Raw genomic sequence first — 20454 nt, 5'->3', positions numbered from 1 at the left:
CTTGTCCACAGCTGTTTGTCCAGTGAGTCGTCACGGGTCTTACTTCCGTTCTGTAGCCCCTGTGTTGGCTAATTTTTCAACCCCAGAGGTAGCTGCTTGTTGAAGATGAGATGGATGCATATAGATTGTACAGTTGTTAAAACTGTTGCTTCTCCATGCAGGTGCTTTACTTTGGTAACCTTGTCTATGGTTTTCAGCTTGTGTACTGTGCTAAGTAATGTTGGTGTTATTCTGCATTTTTCTTACAACAAATCAATGAAAAGACCACAACCAAAAGCAACAACCTGTCTGTGGCTCTCAGCCCAAGCCCAGTGGTTACTATGGTAAGTCTTCAAAAGCACCTCACAAATACAGACCCATTTTTATAATGGGATCAGTAATTTCCTATGACAGCTGGCCACTGTAATTTTATCATATAGGATATACTGGGGACTATTTTCAGTCTTGAGTATTTGGGGCAGTAGGAGAGTATATGTGGGACTCAGTCAAAACAAAACCTACAGTGTGGGTGCTTTCATAATAATGAAGTAGCATGTCTCCCAGTGCAACAGTGTGGTTCATTGGTGTTTGTGCTAGTTTCTGAACAAAGGAGCTGTATGGCACAGAAAAAAAAAAAGATATCAGGCGTTGATACACGCAGTACTTATTGGAATACATTCACTGTTGGTTTGGTCTTTGTGGACATTGTCCTAATACCATTGCCACCAGAGCCAGCCCCATCTATGAACTCAACCTCTTTGTCTGAGCAGCTCTGAGATGCCATGTCTTGCTTGTGTGCAGGATCCTTTTTCCTTTTGATGGGGTTTCTCAGTTTTCCACATACTTCTCAGAGTCTATATTTTTACAAGAAAGACAAGATCAAACAAAAAGCAGTTTTTATTTGGGTCAGTCAGATCGAGTTGATACAAGCACTTGACTGCTCATAGTGCCAAGAGATTTTCAGATCAGGCTACCTGCCATGCCTTAGTACATCCATACATGCTCCTGAATAGCCACCATCTCTGACTATTTTCCCTTCTTTTCATTAACATTACATGCCTGTCAGGCAGTGAGGTTTACAATAATTAACACATCAAGACAATACCACATGACAAGAGGTCCCACTTGATCATTAACATGTATTATTACACATTAGCTCATGCAGACTGAAGTTCTGAGTGTGTGTGTACGCATGCACATGCGCACACACACACACACAAAATTGTCTTACAACCCTGCAGTTTCAATCTGCACATTTCTGTTAATAAAACAAAACCTGGTGGAAATTAACTGGAAACTAACGCGCTTTTATTTCACATGATGTTTCACATGTTAACAAGTGCATACAAAAAAAGATTAAGTGCTGACTGTCCAACTCCCAGATCAGGCAATGATTTTTTATTTATTTATTTTTTTCCTTTATTATTACAACTTTCTTCAGCTCAGTTCTCTTGAGGCTTTAAAAAAATCTTTTCTGGTCAATTGCGTACATCTTTCCTGCTGGAAGCTTCCGGAAAAATAAACTGTTGCCTCTGCTCATGTTGCCCTGGAATGAAGAGAGAAAATAAGTGTTAAAGTACTGGCTGGTGTCATAATATACGTATAACCAAAATGCACTTTTCAGTATTGCCCATTTGAATTGTGAAGTGAAAATAACTGCTTAATGCTCAAGGCATATGAACAGATAACTGGTCTGTCACCACCAGATATGGACATCTAATGCAAAGTGAAATGACAGGACAGCAACTATATTGTGTGGGTACTTGCTATAACTGTGGGTGTTTCCACAAACAAATCACAATGAACTATAATGTGACCTGTGTTAAAGCTGGTTTTAAATTAACACGATAAATTTCAAAAGACTGATACTATATTGGACAGTGTAAGGTTCCAACCACTTGTGTCTCCATAGTTCAGTTTTTGTGTAGCAATTCAAATTAACTTAATCCATCTGGGAGGAGATGAGAGTTAATGTCCAATGCTGCAGTGCTTGTTTTCTTGGGTGGAATGAGAAAATGTCAATTCTTTTAAAAAAAAAAAAAAAAAATTAAAAATGCAATTAAATTAATAGACATAAAAGGAAATATTTGCGTATCATAAGGATGCTTAAAGCTGACACACAGGTTAACCAGCACTATGGTAATTTACTACTTCATTGACAGAAATGAAGTTACTGTTTTTAACTTTCAGACTTCAAACCAATAAATGGTAAATAAATAAATAATTAGGGGGAACATGATGTCATGGCAGGGGAGGAAGTGGGACAGACTTGTGGACTCCTGAGGCAGCTGACGGGTACCGGCAGGCTAAGCGTGCCGCAGCTTGGGTGGTTGTAGAAGCAAAAACTCAGGTCTGGGAGGAGTTCGGGGAGGCCATGGAGGAGGACTATCGGTCAGCCTCGAAGAAATTCTGGCAAACCGTTCAGCGCCTCAGGAAGGGGAAACAGCTCTCTATCAATACTGTTTACAGTGGAGGTGGGGAGCTGTTGACCTCGACTGGGGACATTGTCGGGCGGTGGAAGGAATACTTCAAGGATCTCCTCAATCCCACTGTCATGTCTTTTCGAGAGGAAGCAGAGACTGGGGACTTGGAGGTTGATTCATCCATCACATGGGCTGAAGTCACTGAGGTAGTTTGCAAGCTCCTCGGTGGCAAAGCACCGGGGGTGGATGAGATCCGCCCTGAATACCTCAAGTCACTGGATGTTGCAGGGTTGTCTTGGTTGACACGCCTCTGCAACATCGCGTGGCAGTCGGGGACGGTGTCTCTAGACTGGCAGACTGGGGTGGTGGTCCCTCTGTTTAAAAAGGGGTGTGTTCCATCTATCGGGGGATCACACTCCTCAGCCTCCCTGGGAAAGTCTATTCCAGGGTACTGGAGAGGAGAATCTGGCTGATAGTCGAACCTCGGATTCAGGAGGAACAATGCGGTTTTCGTCCTGGCCGTGGAACACTGGACCAGCTCTATACCCTCCACAGGGTGCTTGGGGTTTCATGGGAATTTGTCCAACCAGTCCACATGTATTTTGTGGACTTGGAGAAGGCATTCGACTGTGTCCCTCATGTCATTCTGTGGGAGCTGCTCCGGGAGTATAGGGTTGGAGGCCCTCTGCTGAGGGCTGTACAGTCCCTGTACAACCGGAGCAGGAGCTTGGTAAGTAAGTTGGACCTGTTCCCAGTACATGTTGGACTCCACCAGGGCTGCCCTTTGTCACCAGTTCTGTTCATTATTTTTATGGACAGAATTTCTAGGCGCAGCCAGGGGCCGGAGGGGGTTCGGTTCAGGAGCCGGCAGATTTCGTCTCTGCTTTTTGCGGATGATGTTGTCTTGTTGGCTCCCTCGAGCCAGGACCTTCAGCATGCACTGGGGCGGTTCGCAGCCGAGTGTGAAGCAGCTGGGATGAGGGTCAGCACCTCCAAGTCCGAGGTCTTGGGATCTTGTTCACGAGTGAGGGAAGAATGGAGCGTGAGATTGACAGGCGGATCGGTGCAGCGGCAGCAGTAATGCAGTCGCTGTATCGGTCTGTCGTGGTGAAGAAGGAGCTGAGCCGAAAGGCGAAGCTCTCAATTTACCGGTCAATCTACGTTCCTACCCTCACCTATGGTCATGAACTTTGGGTGATGACCGAAAGAACTAGGTCCTGGATACAAGCGGCTGAAATGAGTTTCCTCCGCAGGGTGGCAGGGCACTCCCTTAGAGATAGGGTGAGGAGCTCAGAGTAGAGTTGCTGCTCCTCCACATCGAGAGGAGTCAGCTGAGGTGGCATGGGAATCTCTATCGGATGCATTCAGGCATTCCCCACCGGGAGGAGGCCCCGAGGAAGACCCAGGACACGCTGGAGTGATTATGTCACTCGGCTGGCCTGGCAGGCCTCGGGATCCCCCCCGGATGAGCTGGAGGAAGTGTCCAGGGAGAGGGAAGTTTGGGCGTCCCTTTTCAGACTGCTGCCCCCATGACCCGGCCCCGGATAAAGCGGGTGAAAATGGATGGATGGCTGAATGGATGGATGGATGATGTCATGGTGACTAAACTGCCAATAGTAAAACCTCTTAATCCTTCCACTGCAGTGCTTATTGTGACATCTGCATTTATCCAGTGTTTGTCATGCAGGTGTTTGGTATGTGATGTATTTACCTCTTGGCTTAGGTGCCTCCAGCAGTCCACCCAGGTGGGATATACTGATGCATAGGGTGGCAGGCCCCCAGCGAGTCTGCAGATTTAGTGGAAATATGAAGCTGCTTGATCGGACACTTATGAGGATTCACAACTGCAAATAACCCACCAACTTACCCGCAGTTGTTGACAGCCATGAGGTTTGACACCAAAACGAAAGGGTATGTGAGCATACTGGCGAAGAACTGGAAGAAAAGAAGAGAGGAGAAACATGACCAAACTACAAATTAGACACAGACTGGCACACTGATGATGTAGATGACCATGTTTGTTAGACTCACCCCTGTCACAGCCTGAGAGCAGTTCTTGATTTCTCCCATGTGACTCATCTGTACAGAAGAACACATCAACGGTATCAATTCTGTATTTGACCCTGGACTGAAGACTATTTAACTCAAACCCTCAGAATGAATCATGCTCAATGTGCCAGCTTCCATCTGTCAGTGGATAACAAATTTTCTGACAGGCATGAAGTAGCAGTTGAGGCTGGGGAATATCACATCCAGCACTGGTAAAATCAGACTGGAGCCCCTCAGGGATATGTGCTCTCCCCCCTGCTCTTCTGCCTCTACACCAATGACTATCTTTATGAGACCTGTCTGTTAAACTCCTGAAATTTGCAGATGACACAACATTAATCAGTTAAGTGGAGAGTGCATACAGACAGGAGGTCAAACAGCTGGTCCTATGGTGCAGTCAGAATAATGTGGAGGTGAACGCGCTCAAAATTGTGGAGATGACAGTGCACTTCAGTAGTTGCCCCTTAACACTCTCCCATATCTACATCCTCAACAACGCTGTTTCTACTGGAAAGGAAACCTTTAGGTTTATGTGATCTACTATCTCCCAGGACATATGGTAGACTTCAAACATAGCTTCAATCATTAAGAAGGCACAACAGAGGATGTACTTCCCACATCAGTTCAGAAAGGTCAATCTGCCTCAACAGCTGCTGATCCAGTTCTACAAAGGAATAAGTGACTCTGTCCTATGCACACCCATCATCATCTGGTTTGGGTCTGCCACCAAAAAGGACAAGAACAGAGTGCAACGGACTATAAGGACTACTGAGAAAATCATTGGTGCCAACCTGCCCTCACTCCATTCAGGACTTATAAACCTCCAGACTGAGGACACAAGCAGGAAACATCACTGCAGACCCCTCACATCGTGGACACAACCTGTTCCAACTTCTGCCCTCTGGTAAGCACTACACATTACTGAACACCAAAACAACAGACACAAAAGGAGCTTCTTCCCACAAGCCATCACCCCGATGGGTGAGGCTGACCTTTGACCTTTTGGATCTAAAATCACTTTATCATTTTATCCTATGAGACATTTGTATGGAAATTTGTCTGAAATAGTGTATTAATTCTTGAGTTATAGCCAAAAATGTGTTTTGTGAGGTCATATTGACCTTGATCACCAAAATCTAATGAGTTCATGTTTGAGTCCAAGTGAATGTTTGTGCCAAATTTGAGGAGATTCCCCTCAAGGGAAAGGGAAGGGTTTGTTTTTTCATTTTGTCTTTAGTATGTCCTTTTTTATTTTTCCTATGCAAGTACATTGAGGGCAATGTTTACACTGGAGTCGAATTCCTTGAATGTGCACACATACTTGGCCAATAAAGCTGATTCTGATTCTGATCTGCAGATGTGACCCCAGTTTGAGCTCACTCACAGGTGTTAAGTACTGTATATGTAAATGCTATTTCAGAATTTCAGAGGTAGGTAAACAGCATTTCAGTACATTTACCCTCCACTACAGCCATGAACACAACCTGTAAGTGTATTGACAGGTGTATTTCAGGGCAATTCTGTCTGACTGAACTGAAACATTACATCCCGGATGCACAACCCTTTACTTGACTGAGCAGTGTAAAACAAGATGCATACCGAGTCATCAATGGCATATGTATTGATGAGATGAGCCAGTAGGTTACAAATCCACAGAGACAGGACATCACCGAGCAGGCGAGGGATCAAACCACTGTAAAACAAACAAACGAAAAGAATTTATTTCTGATTGAAACATCTTCAATATGAGGAAAAATAAACAGCAGACAGCGTATAAGATCACACCACTGGAAAAAAAACAAAGAACAAGTAGCACTGCAAGTCAAGGTTATAATCCAGTTCGCCACCACACCGCTTCCCATTCTCAGACTATGTACAGTACTGCATGTCTTAGCTGTTGCAAGTAATGGAGCCACAACTTCTTCAACTATTTTGGCTTTAGATTTTCCCAATTTTGCATCACAGTGGAAGAAATATTAAAAGCAGTTTAAGTGTAATGTAATCTAAGTACTTTCAATCAACCTCTTTGACCAATTTTTTTGGGCTTGTAAGCCATCAGATGAACCAGGGGTTTTCAAAAGTAGACACTGTGATGTCCCACAAATTGACATCTAATTTTTTTTACAATGTTTGAAGCTATTCATCAACATAGCCAACCAAGGCAAACAATGTACTGGGACATTTTGCCTTTAAGTGATGACAAAACAGACACCACACCAACATTAGTCAAAGTTGACCATCAAGGCAATACACCAGAACCTATTAAAAAGACAAACTTACGCAAAAAAGCCTAGTATGCCTTCTTCTCGGTAGACTGTGACGATGGAGTCAAACACCCCACTGAGAACAGAAAAACATTTTTATTTTAAAGTTTTTAACAATTTTCATTAATTCAATACTCATTGAGGTTTGGGTCTAAAACTTTACCTGTATTTTGTTTCTCTCCCAATAAACTGGACCATACATCGCAAAGTAATCACTGAAAAACAAGTTGAGGAAAGCATAGCTGATATGCAGTATAGCATCTTTCCACACTGACTGGCCAAATCCAACCAAAAAAATCAAATGTATAACAATTGAAACCACTTCTAACTTTAATACAGCCTCTTAATGCATCACACATGTAGTGCATTGGTTAGCCATTAAAACCCATCTAAAAGAGTTGATATTAAGTTGAGTTGATAAGACAGATATTCATGAAGTACCATGAAAGGGATGTGTGACAATGGTGGCACAGGAACGAGCTATCATCTCTTTGGTTGTCTGTGGAAAAGACAAAGCAGTCAACTGAGATTAGATTTAGAATAGATGATACAAGTGTATTTTTTCTGCACAATTTTTTTTGGGTACAGTATTTTATACTCTGCAGCACAAAACAAATGGACAATAGCAGAAAATCCACATATTACAACAGTCAACATATCACAGAAACAGTGCACACAACCATAAACAGTGCATACGCACAGTATTCAGACCCTTTCAACCATTTTGTCTTGTTGCTGTTTGTTTCAGACTCATTTTAAAATGGATTTTTTTTCTCATCACTCTACACACAATGCTCCACAATAACAATGCAAAAACCTTAAGCCTTCTTTCTTGGAAATAGTTTGGTTGGATGCAGAGTATTGGAGCACAGCAATTGTCAGATCTCTCCAGAGATGCTCCATTGGGTACAGGTCAGCATTCTGACTGGGCCACTCCAGTACTTTCACAGAGATTTCCCGAAACCAGTCCTGTGTTTCCTTGGCAGTATGCTTTGGGTCACTGTATTGCTGAAATATAAACCTTAGCCCCAGCCTGAGTGTGAGGTTTTCACTCAGGATTGTTCTATATCTTTCTGCATCAAACTTTCCCTCTATCTTCCCAATCCCTGTCTCAGAAAAATATCCTTGCAGCATGATGTTGCCACCACAGTCTTTTGACTGTAGGTATGAGGAGATGCTCAGTGCCTGGTTTCCTCCATACACATCAGAATAAATGCAATGCAATAAATGCAATGTTGCAGAAATTTTCTTGTATCCCTGCCCAGATGTGTGCATTGACACAATCCTGTCTCACAGGTCTACAGACAATTGTCTTCACCCCATGGCCTCCTCTCCACTCTGATATACACCATCAACAGTGAGACCTTATATAGACAGGTGTGTTTTTCTTAATTATGCCCAATTAAATTAGTTTGTTAGTTAAGTTAGGCCCAGGTCCAGTCAAGCTGTGGAAGCACCTAAAGGACCACTAACAGTACTAGGATGCACCAGAGCTCAATTACGAATGTCATAACAAAGGGTCTGAATACTTGTGTAAATGTGATATTTCAGTCTTTCATTTTTAATAAATTTGTTGTAAGTTGTTTAAATTTGTTAGTTTTCCCCTACAGGTTATTGCTAATGTGTATTCTGAGGAATACAAAGAGTTTGTGATGGAAGTATTTGGGGATTTGGCATGCATTGGAAGGCACTAATTTGTTCCTGGGTTGTGGAGTATTAAGGAGTATTAAGCAGGAGGTCATAGGCTAGGAATATGTTTTGTTTTGTTTTTTTCTTTTTACATTTACAAAAAAAAAAAAACCCTCATAATTTATCCTGGAGGTTAGGGTGATTATCTGAATCTTTTTTTTTTTGCAATCTGTCATGTTCTTAAAACTTGCTACAATTTTGCTGCAAGCTGGACTGAGCTTTTTTTCTTGCAGCAAACAACTTACATTTGGCTACTTCGTATTGTTCCTTGTCTCCATTTTAGTACGCAGTGATAGTAAGTGTCGGAGTGATTTGGCCTTCATGTTGAACATTACAAAGTACCTCTATGAGTTGAACCTCAAACTCAAGCCAGCTTCTCACCTCCCTGCTTTCAAATGTGAAATCATTTGAATCAAAATTAAAGCTGTGGTGAGTGCAACTGGGAAGAGGAAACACTGCATTTTCCTATTCTGCAAGAACAAAAGCCTGCTATGACATCTGAATATGCTGCTGTGAAAACTCATTCAGGCATTTGGAGAGAGGTTTCAGGACAAAATTAACTGAATATATTTGCTACAGTTTTAATATGGTACCAGCTGATGTGCTTGACAACCAATGACATTAAATCAATGAGCTGCAAAGCAATGTCCTACCACTGTGAGCAGCTCTTTTCAAAACTGACTCTTAAGTTCCACTCAAGGCTAACTGACCCAAACCTGGAAAACCAGCTGCAAGTAGCATCATCACCACTAACACCCTACACCTTGCCAAAGAGAGGCAAGTTCCCGCCATCGCAGAGGTTAGTGTGATATACATATTCAATAATTTAGGAAGGCCAGGGGTGCTGCCAAGCGGGGGCCAGGAGGGCCAAGGCCACCCTGATATGATCGCTGGCCCTTCCAAGTGAGCCCCCTCCTTCCTCCCATCGCATATGCATAGTAAGTTTCTCAGGTGGTGCTGAGCTGAACCCTCAAAGGATGCAAATATGTTTACAAATTTTAAATGGCCTGTGATAAGAAAAAAGTGCCTTATGGGAGGTGCCTTTGGAGAACCAGTTTTTTTTTTAATTGGCATACAATGTAAATGTTTTTGTAGGGAAGCACATTTCCTTGCAGAACTTGATATATGATATAAGTACGTTGGTGAGTTTGTTGGGGGAGTTGCAAGCTGCATTAAATACATTCCATTCTGTGCATTTGAAGCACCCTCGTAGCATTTTAATGAATCAGGATCTGACTAATTTGGATGACAAGGAGCCACACAGTGTGATCTGACTTCCCTACCTGAGCCCTCTGGAATGCACGGTAAGCATCCAGAATGGCGATGTAACAGTGACCCAATGTTTTGATTTTTTTGCTGTGGCAAGTGATTTGTTGCTTGTAGTTTGGTGGTTCCACTGTTCCCAGAGGAGGACATTAAAAATCACCTAACACACAATGACAGATGTGTCAGGGTAGGAGTTTCCAACAGACAATTGCAGCAAACTCAGGTAGGTAATATGGTCTGCATTTGAAACTGATGAATTCAAGATCAGGAGAGCTATACTGATGAAAAACTGGAGAGTTGTTACGTCAGTGCTGACTGAAACAAATACCCCCACCTTTTAATTTGTGGGAATGTTTGACTGGCCTTTTACCTCTGAAGAAGCCAGGGAGGTTACCGCCTGATCAGGGACTGATCAAACCAGCCATGTCTCGATAAAAACAGAAGGATTAACAATCTCTGTAGTCTCTGTAGGTTTGTATTAAGAGCAAAAGTTCATTTTTAAGCATGCTGGATAAAATCTGCCGTTAGGGCCATCAACCTGTACAGCACCCAAGTTCTCCGAATGTCTGTGCAGCAGGAAGGGCAAAAAAAAAAAAGATGGGGTCTAACTAAGCACTAATCATTGAAAATTTTTGCTGTGGGATCTTTTCCTTTTGTCATTTCAAAACTGTTAAAGATTGAAGTTAAAATGTACCCTTGCTTAAAATATTAAAAGAAATCCTTCATCAAAAAAATGCCTTTTGGAGAACAGGTCATCTTTTCCTTACTTGTATATGCAACAGAAGTCACAAAATTAAAGAAGCCTAATTTAAGTTTATTCACAAATTTTTGTTGTTGTTTCAGCAATATCACTGCTATGCATAGATAAGTTGGAAATAATGTACTTTTTAAACTGCTAAAGGTAAGAAATAAATAATGTGATGTTGGGCAATGTAATAAAAGTAACAGAAGGTTCAAAACCATGTCCCAAGTTTGCTCTTGTTTGGTATGTTGTTTTCTCTTGAGTTTGTCATTAAAAGTGTATACGTCTTACCTCGTTAACAACATGCTGTAGGGAGCCCTCCACAGCCTTCTGCTGATTGCCCAGTACCTGGACAACAGAGACAAACCTCAACATCATCTTTCTTTAATGCGATTTTGGCCAGTTTATGACAAGTCAGATGTGGTCAGATGCCCTGAAATAAGGGGAGAGAGAGATAGGGATGACATGCAGCAAAGTTCTGCAGCCAGCCATGAATCAGGGGCACTGCAGTGCATGGCTGGTGCCTTAAATGACAGGCCACCAGGCCACTGATAGATAGATCAGGATTTACACTCAGTCGGGCTGTCAGTGAATGTTCTAAATCTGAATATACAATGGAATTGTAAAAAAATCCAGACGTGTGTGTGTGTGTGTTTCTCCAGTAATTAACTTTACACGCTAAACAATGCAAGAAGAACCAAGAAGATTTTGTTGAGTTTTATTTTGTTTTTGTGGAGCTTAAATTAATTTTGTTTTACAATAATAAAATTACTGTCTGGTGGCTTTGGCGAGAGCGATATAGCAGCTGCTTCTGGTATTGGTTTGTCCTATTATGGACATGCGCAAAAATAGATATCTGAATGGTTTGAACCTATGCTTATTCAGAAGGAATAATCAAATGTAATTTTTTGAGAATTCTGACAGCCCTAACACCCAGTAACAACTATCTTCCATGCCACAATGCTGGCTCTGGTAACACAAAGATGTGAAAGATAACATTACGAACAACACGTTCAGTTTCTCTGAATGATGTTGTTGATACGTGACCCTTGCATTGATGTATTTGTACAGAGAAATGATTGTGCTCCTCTGTGGTAACTTTAACCGTTGTTGATGAGGACTTGATGTCTTGTAGGCAGCTTGGTGTTTGCTTTTGATTTGATGCTCATACAGTTGTGTGTTTATAGGTTGTTTTGCTGTTTGACCTATTCTTGCCTTATTGGTGCCAATAAACTAGGATATACTACATTAGTACATCAGTGCAGAGTAAGTTCTACTGCGCCCTGCTATTACTCTGTACTAATAGAGGAAAAATAAGAACAATCTGACGTTTCTCTTCAGCACTGAAGCCAGGCTGACAGAGAGCCATAATTCTATTGAACCATGTATTCCTTTAGCTCTGAACAGTAATGACTTGATGAGCTTCTAAAAGATAAAATTCTTACTATTAGAGACAGAATTCATCAGCTCCTGCCATCAACAGGTACTGATTTATCTTAAAACGCAAAAACCATTGAAACTGTTATTAAACCTGTCGCAGTTTTAGACTATTTTTCATCTGTCGACCTTCACCAACTAATTTCAATAATTTTGTCATCAAAATCATCAACCTGTATTCTAGACCCTATCCCAACTAAGCTGCTTAAAAAGAAGTTTTACCTTTAATTGACTCTTCCTTATTAGACATGATCAATCTGTCTTTATCAACAGGCTACGTACCACAGGTTAAAGTTACAAATGACCTTCTGATTGCATTAGATAAAGGACTTGTCTCTGTACTAGTCTTATTAGATCTTTGTGCTGCATCTGACACCATTGACCATGGTATCCTATTGCAGAAACTGGAACACCTCATTGGCATTAAGGAAAGTGCGCTAAGCTGGTTTCAATCCTACTTTTCAGATTGCTCTCAGTTTGTACATGTTAATGACGACTCCTCTGTGCTCACTAAAGTCAGCTACGGAGTCCCACAGGGTTTTGTGCTTGGACCAATTCTATTCACCTTGTATATGCTTCCTTTAGGGAACATTATCAAGAAGCACTCAATAAATTTTCATTGCTATGTAGATGATACCCAGCTATATTTATCAATGAAGCCAGAAAGAAACCAATCAGTTAACTAGACTACAAGCGTGTCTTCAGGACATAAAGACCTGGATGACCTGCAATTTTCTGATGCTAAACTCAGACAAAACTGAAGTTATAGTACCAGGCCCTAAACACCTTAGAAACTCACTTTCTAATGACATAGCAGTTATGGATGGCGTTGCGCTGGCCATTATAAGGAATCTGGGAGTTATCTTTGATCAGGACATGTCCTTTCACTTCCATGTAAAACAAGTTTCAAGGACAGCCTTTTTTTACCTACGTAACATTGCAAAAATCAGGCACATCCTGTCTCAAAATGATGCAGAAAAACTAGTCCATGCATTCGTAACCTCCAGGTTGGATTATTGCAGTTCTTTACTATCAGGGTGCCCAAATTCATTGATGAATATTCTCCAGTTGCTCCAGAATGCTGCAGCACAAGTTCTGACAAAAATGAGGAAGAAAGATCATATTTCTCTGATATTAGCCACTCTGCACTGGGTCCCTGTAAAGTTTAGAATAGAATTTAAAATCCTCCTCCTTACTTACAAAGCCTTAAATGGTCAGGCACGAACTTATCTTACAGCTCATAGTACCTTATTACCCTGCTAGAACACTGCATTCCCAGAATGCACGCTTCCTTATGGTTCCTAAAGTCTCCAAAAGCAGAACAGGAGCCAGAGCATTTAGCTATCAAGCTCCTCTCTTGTGGAACCATCTTCCAGTCTTTGTCTGGAAGGGTTTTGATAAATCTTATAGTTAGGGCTGGCTCAGGCTTGCCCTGGACAAGCCCCTAGTTATGCTGCTGTAGCATTAGACTGTCAGGGGACCTCCAAAGATACACCAAGCTCCTCTGTCCTTCTCTCCCTCTCCATCTGCACACTTTCATGTCCTACCACGGCGTGTTACAAACTTAGCTTCTTCCCTGGAGTCTCTGTGCTTTGTTGTCTCGCAGGTTCCCATGGATAGTGGCTGAATCTGGATTGTGGATTACAACTACGTCTCCTGCCATGGCCCTGCCTGAAATCCACTGTAACTGCTTTGATTGCATTTCTGGCTGTGTCTCTCTCTGTCTGTCTCACTCTCTCTCTCTTGCTCTCTCTCTCACTCAACGCGTTGAGGCAGATGGCCGCCCACCCAGAGCCTGGTTCTACCTGAGGTTTCTGCCTGTTAAAAGGAAGTTTTTCCTCGCCACTGTCGCCAAATGCTTGCTCATGAGGGAATTGTTGGGTCTCTGTAGATAAAAGAGCTCGGCCTGTACCAGCTCTATATGGAAACTTTTGTTGTGATTTGGCACGATACAAATAAAATTGAACTGAATTGAACTGAACTGAACTGCATGCTGGTCAAGCATAACCTGACTGGCGCTTCTCTGTGACATTGCATCTGCAACACGTTTTTGTTCCATCCTCTTCACAGCTGCAAACTCCATCGGCCATATTTCAAAGGCAGTGTTTTGCCTGCCTGATTTTGTTGACTTGGTCAGATTTTGCTGATTTGGTCATTTGTCCTTGATATTTGTGATTATGCCATGGGTAAGTAGGCTTTGTAGTTAAATGGCTTCTTTTTTTTGGTCTGTTTTAATTGTGTTTTCTGTTGATGTATGCATGGGGTGTTTTATTTCAAAAATTTACTGGATTCTCTACATCGTTGCTCTGTCTGACTTCCTCAGAGATCAGTTCCGTCAGACACGGTGTGGATGAGATGCAGACATTGCGCTCTCAGAGGAATTTAGGTGTTATTCTCACATGCATACTCTTTTCAATACAGAGTATGAGATAGAGGCACCCTACTATATACTGCACTTTGGAAATGACAAATGTAGTATGAGAATGTACATAACATCTAATTTGTACAAGCAGAAATAATAAATGACAAAGAACTCTTACCTGAGGTGTGCCTTGTTCCTGACATTTCTGGATGAAAGTAGAGGTTAACAATTATGAAATGGCCCATGTGAATAAAGACTTGGTGAATTACATTGACATCCTGGTTGGCAATATCTACAATATAACCCATTTACACCAGGGATTAATATGCTACCCAGATTATGAGTCATCTGTTTGTGCTTAACCTCATATAAATGCACATGTGAAGGCACCCAAAACAAACCTGACCGTTAAGTGTAAACATCAAGCAACATACACAGTCTAAGTTGATAATTTTGCTTCTGTCGTTTTTGACCAAAAAATGCTGAGCATACTAGCTTGCTGTTCTCAGTTTCATCATTGTAAATGTAATTTCTTTGGTTTTGGACTGTTAGTCAGGCAAAACAAGACGTTTCATTAAGCTACTTTTAACTCTGGGAAATTATACCAGGCACTCCGACACTTTATAAAGTAAATGATTAACAGAGACAATAATCAAAGTATTTATGAATAATGATGAACAAAAACACAATTAGTTGCAGCCCTTATTCTAGAGTTTTGAAAAGTCTGAATGATATAATTTCTTTAATTTGTTATTCCACAAAAAGACATAATATGAACATTTTCAATAAGGCTGTGACCTATATATTTACTGAATGGGAGATTTTAAAAAATTCAACTCATCACTGCTCCTTGCTGATAAACTATGTAATGGAGACAATCTTTCCAAATCACATTAAACACATGTTTGGCATTTCCACACTGGCACTTAATTATCAAGCAACAGAAACACCAATACTTGTATTTGTGATCAGCTAAACCTAAAAAAACCCCACAAAAATCAGCATTTCCAGTATTTGTCACTTCTATTTTTTTTTTTTTTTTTTTTTATACTACAGGCAGAAAAATGCAAGTACATCTCCATCTGACAGCTGAAGTCACAATCTGAGTTTGACTGTCACAACAAACCTGGTTAACATCTCCGCACAATTCGTATATTAGAGACAGACATGAACTTGTAGAAATTTGAGCAGAGGTTACATGTTTTGTCATATACTGTGTGTCCATGCAATTGGTCAAGCAACACAACAAACAGTACAATTAAATAGTTACAAAAACATGGCCAGATTTATTTTAAGTGTTTTCATATCTAATTCTCTGCTACAGTGGAAAAGAAACTGGTTGTTGTTGCTGTCTGGAAATGAATTGTTTGGCAAAACACAATCTGTTCAGTTATACAACTATATATATAATTAATATAAATGATACCAAAACAGCACTTATATAATATACATTCTTAGATTTTAATATGGCTTTTTGGAAATATATTTTTCCAGCATTTCTTCATGCACAACTGTGCCCAACAACAAGAACAATGGATTCAATGAAAGGAAATGAAATTGCACTATACCTCTATACAAGTATATCATTACATCCTTACTTTTATCTCAAGAATAAGTTACAGGTGTGATTATATCCTTTTATAGCACGCTTGATTTATTCAGGCCTACCTGCACAACTTTGCTGTGCACGACGGTGCCGATGGTGCCAGCACAGAGTCTTGGACCAAGCCCTTTAAAGAGACCCACTTTGCCATCAATCTTGATGATGTGTTTTGCTGAAACATTCACACAATACACAGCAGCACAAGTTATAAAATAGATGCCTTAAGAAACCATAATCATGCCATTCAAAATATTTTAGCACACAATCAACTTCAAGCAACATTATGCAACTATTTTAGCTTAAAATAGCTTAAATCATTCTGATAGTGCCTCTTTCATTCCCACTCTATGCCCCAAATGCTTGTTCTACGTAAGCACTTGTTGTGCATAACCTGGATTGAGTAGGCACAGTCTCCTGTGAGAAGTGCGTGACACTGCTGCTACGTCACTAACATTTACTTTATTACATCTCACCACCAACTATCACTGATTTTGGTCAAACTGGATCATATCTTAGGGAGAAAATGTTTTCCATTTTCCCTCTGAGGTCTTCCAGCTGTTCTGCCACAACTCTCTGTGATTTATGGAGTTTCCTGGTGGACAGACAGCTTTATTTGTTGCTTAAGTACTGTATTTTCTTAAATACTGACTGAGGAATTTATTTACTGCAACTGCAGATGGCAACAGATCTTTATTCAGGTTTATATCATGGGTAGGCCTTTATATCTTATTCCCTTTTTGATAAGTATAATTGGTGATATCATACTATGAAGTCTTGTTTTGACCCATTTGCCCTGTTAAAATTAATGGATTAAGCTGTATATACAAATTCAACACTTCCTGTATCCATTTCAAATTAAAAGCCCTCTTGCATGGAAAGAAACCTTTCATTTTTTCACAAGGCTTTTATTGTGAAACATTTAGAGCAACATGTTGTGGAAAGGTCATTTACTTGTTAGGTTCCCATATGGCTTTTGAAATGCTGAGCTATGTCTCATGTTGTTGCACTTGCTTGATGTTTGGCTGTGTTAGCAAAGCTGTTGCCTCCCTAGTTTTTGATCACAAGTGATGCAATCTGAATTGCACTAAATATGTCTTTAAGAAGATCTACATACCTACACATTACAAAATAAACAAATAAAATAATGTCCTATATGGTGTTGTTGAATTACTCCCTCATATCAGCTTGAACTACATTTTCAATCAATGAAAATGAATGAAAATGAATGTGAAAAGTTTCCAATTAGTGCCGGTCCACGTGTCTGAGAATATTTCAATGTCCCAGACAAACAAGAGAAATTCCGGTCAAATATTAGCTGATTATGGATACATGTACATATACATGTTTTTGTGTAACTAGTGGGGACAACAACCTTTAATGTCTTTCCAGTATTTAGGGTTAGGGTTAGGATTAGGCATCAGAGAAGCAGCAAAAACAGTATGTAGAGCCAGAATATTTTCACACCAAACTCAGGAATTATTTTCATTGGACATAGTGACTATATTCGCATATATCACGTCATGCAGTCCATTCAGTGAAGCCACCTTGGTGGTGCTGCTTTTTTTCCCCCCACAATCATTGATTTTCACAATTGACTGTGGATTTTTTTTTTTTTTTGTTTACAATTCAAATATAATTTAAAATTTTGAATATTTGTTGCCAGTCCTAGTAAGTGCACAGTTAAGTTGTCAGTAAACTGACAAAGTTGTGTATCCTTCCTAGTTACAATGCTTTCATCAAAAACAGTGTACTCAGACATCTGTGCCAGAGTGTATATCCCTGCTATGGAAAATTAGGAATTAGACAATAAAAGATGATTTATGAGCAAAATCATAATGATCATGAATGTGTTTTGGCAGCCATTGGCTGAGTTTTAAGGTGGGTGTACCACCTGATTTGATTTAAAAAATGTAAAAAATTTGTCAAGATATTGAAAAAGCTAAATTGTGGTCGCACAGTTTAGAAACTATAGCCCTATCTAAGGAAAACCAGAGCTTGCATCTAACAGCCTCTGCATAAAGTTCAAATTTTGGAAAAAGAAACCAACTGAAGCAGCTTTCAGACATGTATCACATTTAGTAAATGTGCTGCCAAATGTACAAGTTGTTCTCATGTTTGAATAAACCCCACGAGTCACTTTTTATAAAAGTCAAAGTCCAACCTGGCAAACCCAGACCTCGTTACATTTCCATAACACTGCCAACACATTATAAGTCAGAGTTGTTAGATTAAAGTAAAAGCTACAGCAGCACAACGTTAAATACCCATAAAGAGAAATTAAAAGCTCTCATCTCTTTCTGCCTTGTTAAGAGCACTGTAATCAATATCACTGATTCCATTTCTGAAAAGGGATTCATCTGAAGAGTCAGACTCACCATAAGCGAACAGTCCAGGCAGCTGGTAGACCTGTCTGCCGAAAAGGTTCCTGCCCAGAGTGGGAGGCAGGGGTTCATGTCCTATCTAACGGTACACAAAACAACCATGGCAAAGTGATAAGTAATATGCACCTTAACTGCTCTGTGAATGCACTTTGATTATGTCTGAGAAGCTAAAACTCAGACTTTGCCCTGTTGCCCTTTTTGCCTCAAGATTTTGTTGACGTTGTCAGTTAAGATACACATTTTAGTCTTCATGCGATGTAAATGTTTCTGTGTGGGCTGCGAAATCTGTCTTTACAACAACTTTGACTTTAAAGCAGCAAGAAGAAGGCTAAATGCGAACAATAACGTTGGCTTTAGCAAGTTAGCAACCACTAGTGCTAGCTTGAATGCTATCTTTGTGGGCCAAAGGGCACCGGTCAGTAAATGACACAGGCTCACGAATACTGCGGGTCAATAATATTCGTAAATATGGTATTTAAGATACACGACAATAGTGAGCAAACATCATCATCTGTGGTATAAACAGCATGTTAGCGCCAACAAATGTTAAGAAGCTCGTCCCCGAACGCTTACTCTTACACATGTCAACAAAACTATTCTATATTCTATAATATTATACGAGTGGAAAATACACTATAAACTAAAATAAACAACAAACACAGTGTGTAACGGTATCATCAGACAACTGCACAGAGCTGGTCGGCTGACTGTTACCAGGCTGTTATGTCTACAGCAATTCAATGTATTGCAATTCCATACGTTGTAGCTTGTTTGAAAACTTAACGTTAAGTGTGGGGGAATAACGTTAGGTCTCAGGCCGATGGTATGCTCTGCATGCATAAAGTTAAGAAAGCAACTCCTCGTATGAATACAGCACAATTTTAAAGAATTGGCTCACACACCTCGCTTTCGCCCATTACGGAGTATTTTGGAAACAGAAGGTCATAGGGACAACACAACCAATAAAGTGGCTGATATTTTTTCGTAATGTTTACCGGTATGTGTATGAGATTCTTGATTAATTTGAGTCCATGATAGTTAGTCTAGGCACTGCACATTCATTTACTCATAAGCGAGGTAACGTTAAACTGCACTATCTTCCATTGAGCTTGACAGTTTCTCTTCCAGGCTACTACCTAGTACAATTACTTTATAAAGCGAGCAAACCGTGAATAAAGAAGTTCCTGGAGCTGTAACATCTTCCCAGCGTCTGCAAAAACACTTCCCCTCTTACCTGGATAAGGACCTTGATGTACATCAAGGGGTGAGAGAGGACAGTAAGCCCTGAACCCAGCAATACTTGGCCACACGTGTCCGCCATTTTTGGAGAGAGAGGGGAGACAGGAAGTTCTTCTCTTTGGTCTTGCGTCATAGGAGCCGATAGCGTCTATAATTTTATGTCATTATAATGGTACCGCCATCTAGTGTTTACTGACGGCATGGACCCTTTACTTGACCTGACAGAAAAATTCAAAATACAAAATCAGTAACACAACATAAAAGTGCAATTAAAGACTATTTTAGTTTTATGACTGTCATTAAGAAACAGAACTCATATTAAGATAAAAACAATACGCCTGTAACATTTCATAGTTCATAGAATTGTGTCCAAAATTACGGGCTAACTACTAAAAGGTACCAAAGACTTTTGCTGATTAATGTGATATGTGAATGTATAACTTTCCATGAATATACAGTGTTTGACTGAAGTATCTAATAAAGACTTTCCTGTGTTACACTCCTAAAACAAGACATCTGATAGGGTAATTTCGAGTTTATAAAGGAAGCCAGGAAAAGAAGTAGACACCTGTTTCTCCAGGAGTCAGGGACATTTTGAAAGTGAACCAAATTTTCGTCCTCATTGTTATAAAATAAACAGTCTGATGGAATGTTACCTTTAAATATATTTAGTAATGTGTATGTGTTGCACGGATAATATTCATGCATTGCCTTGTAAACGAATTTCTTTAACTTAATGTGATGATAAAAATTCCCCAGGAAAACTATATTAGGACTGTTTTTATCATCAGTAACTACTTTCTATATGTATTATTAAGGTTCCATCGAGAATATATTCTATTTCTAACTGTGAGGCTTGGCATGATAGGAGAGGTGTAAAAGAGAGGTTCCTTTCAATAAGTGAATGAATTTAGGAGGTTTTGTTTTCTTATCATTTTATAATATCTTTCTGAAATGCCATTATATTCATTGGCAGTTTCTTTAAAAGTTGAAAGTTCATTTTAGGTAATACATAAATCC

At 40.2% G+C, this 20454-nt stretch overlaps 2 protein-coding genes across 3 annotated transcripts in view; one reads left to right on the top strand and one right to left on the bottom strand.

Annotated features, from left to right (window-relative positions):
• Window positions 1–14392, top strand: part of znf414 (zinc finger protein 414) — a 33391-nt gene extending 18999 nt beyond the window's left edge. Inside the window, exon 5 of the mRNA XM_076740567.1 lies at window positions 13456–14392. Coding sequence (XP_076596682.1) covers window positions 13456–13469 — 14 coding nt within the window. The 3' untranslated portion in view covers window positions 13470–14392. The remainder of the gene's footprint in view (window positions 1–13455) is intronic.
• Window positions 859–19548, bottom strand: mtch2 (mitochondrial carrier homolog 2). 2 transcript variants are annotated; one of them, XM_076741814.1, is made up of 13 exons: window positions 19430–19548; window positions 18190–18274; window positions 15880–15986; window positions 14390–14416; window positions 10704–10760; window positions 7157–7214; window positions 6879–6930; window positions 6732–6791; window positions 6051–6144; window positions 4434–4481; window positions 4270–4337; window positions 4114–4189; window positions 859–1525 (listed from the first exon to the last, which is right to left on the bottom strand). In XM_076741814.1, the coding sequence occupies exons 1-13, from the start codon at window positions 19514–19516 to the stop codon at window positions 1439–1441; spliced, it is 906 nt and encodes a 301-aa protein (XP_076597929.1). In that variant the 5' UTR covers window positions 19517–19548; the 3' UTR covers window positions 859–1438. The 2 variants fall into 2 exon arrangements, with proteins under 2 accessions (XP_076597929.1, XP_076598756.1); XM_076742641.1 differs by lacking the exon at window positions 10704–10760.
• Window positions 19549–20454: the final 906 nt, after the last annotated feature.

Source organism: Chaetodon auriga, chromosome 1, assembly GCF_051107435.1.
Source record: "Chaetodon auriga isolate fChaAug3 chromosome 1, fChaAug3.hap1, whole genome shotgun sequence".
NCBI lineage: Eukaryota > Metazoa > Chordata > Actinopteri > Chaetodontiformes > Chaetodontidae > Chaetodon > Chaetodon auriga.
The sequence above is the reverse complement of the archived record's forward strand: the minus strand, read 5'-3'. Positions and strand labels throughout refer to the sequence as shown.

What these genes read in the sequence shown, in the direction of transcription:
- mtch2 (XM_076741814.1), bottom strand. Translation starts at nt 19,516, where the DNA reads ATGGCGGACACGTGTGGCCAAGTATTGCTGGGTTCAGGGCTTACTGTC. An exon ending in ACATCAAGGTCCTTATCCAG is followed by an intron (nt 18,275 to 19,429) that starts GTAAGAGGGGAA and finishes GTGTACCGTTAG; the next exon opens with ATAGGACATGAACCCCTGCC. An exon ending in TGCACAGCAAAGTTGTGCAG is followed by an intron (nt 14,417 to 15,879) that starts GTAGGCCTGAAT and finishes ACTTTCATCCAG; the next exon opens with AAATGTCAGGAACAAGGCAC.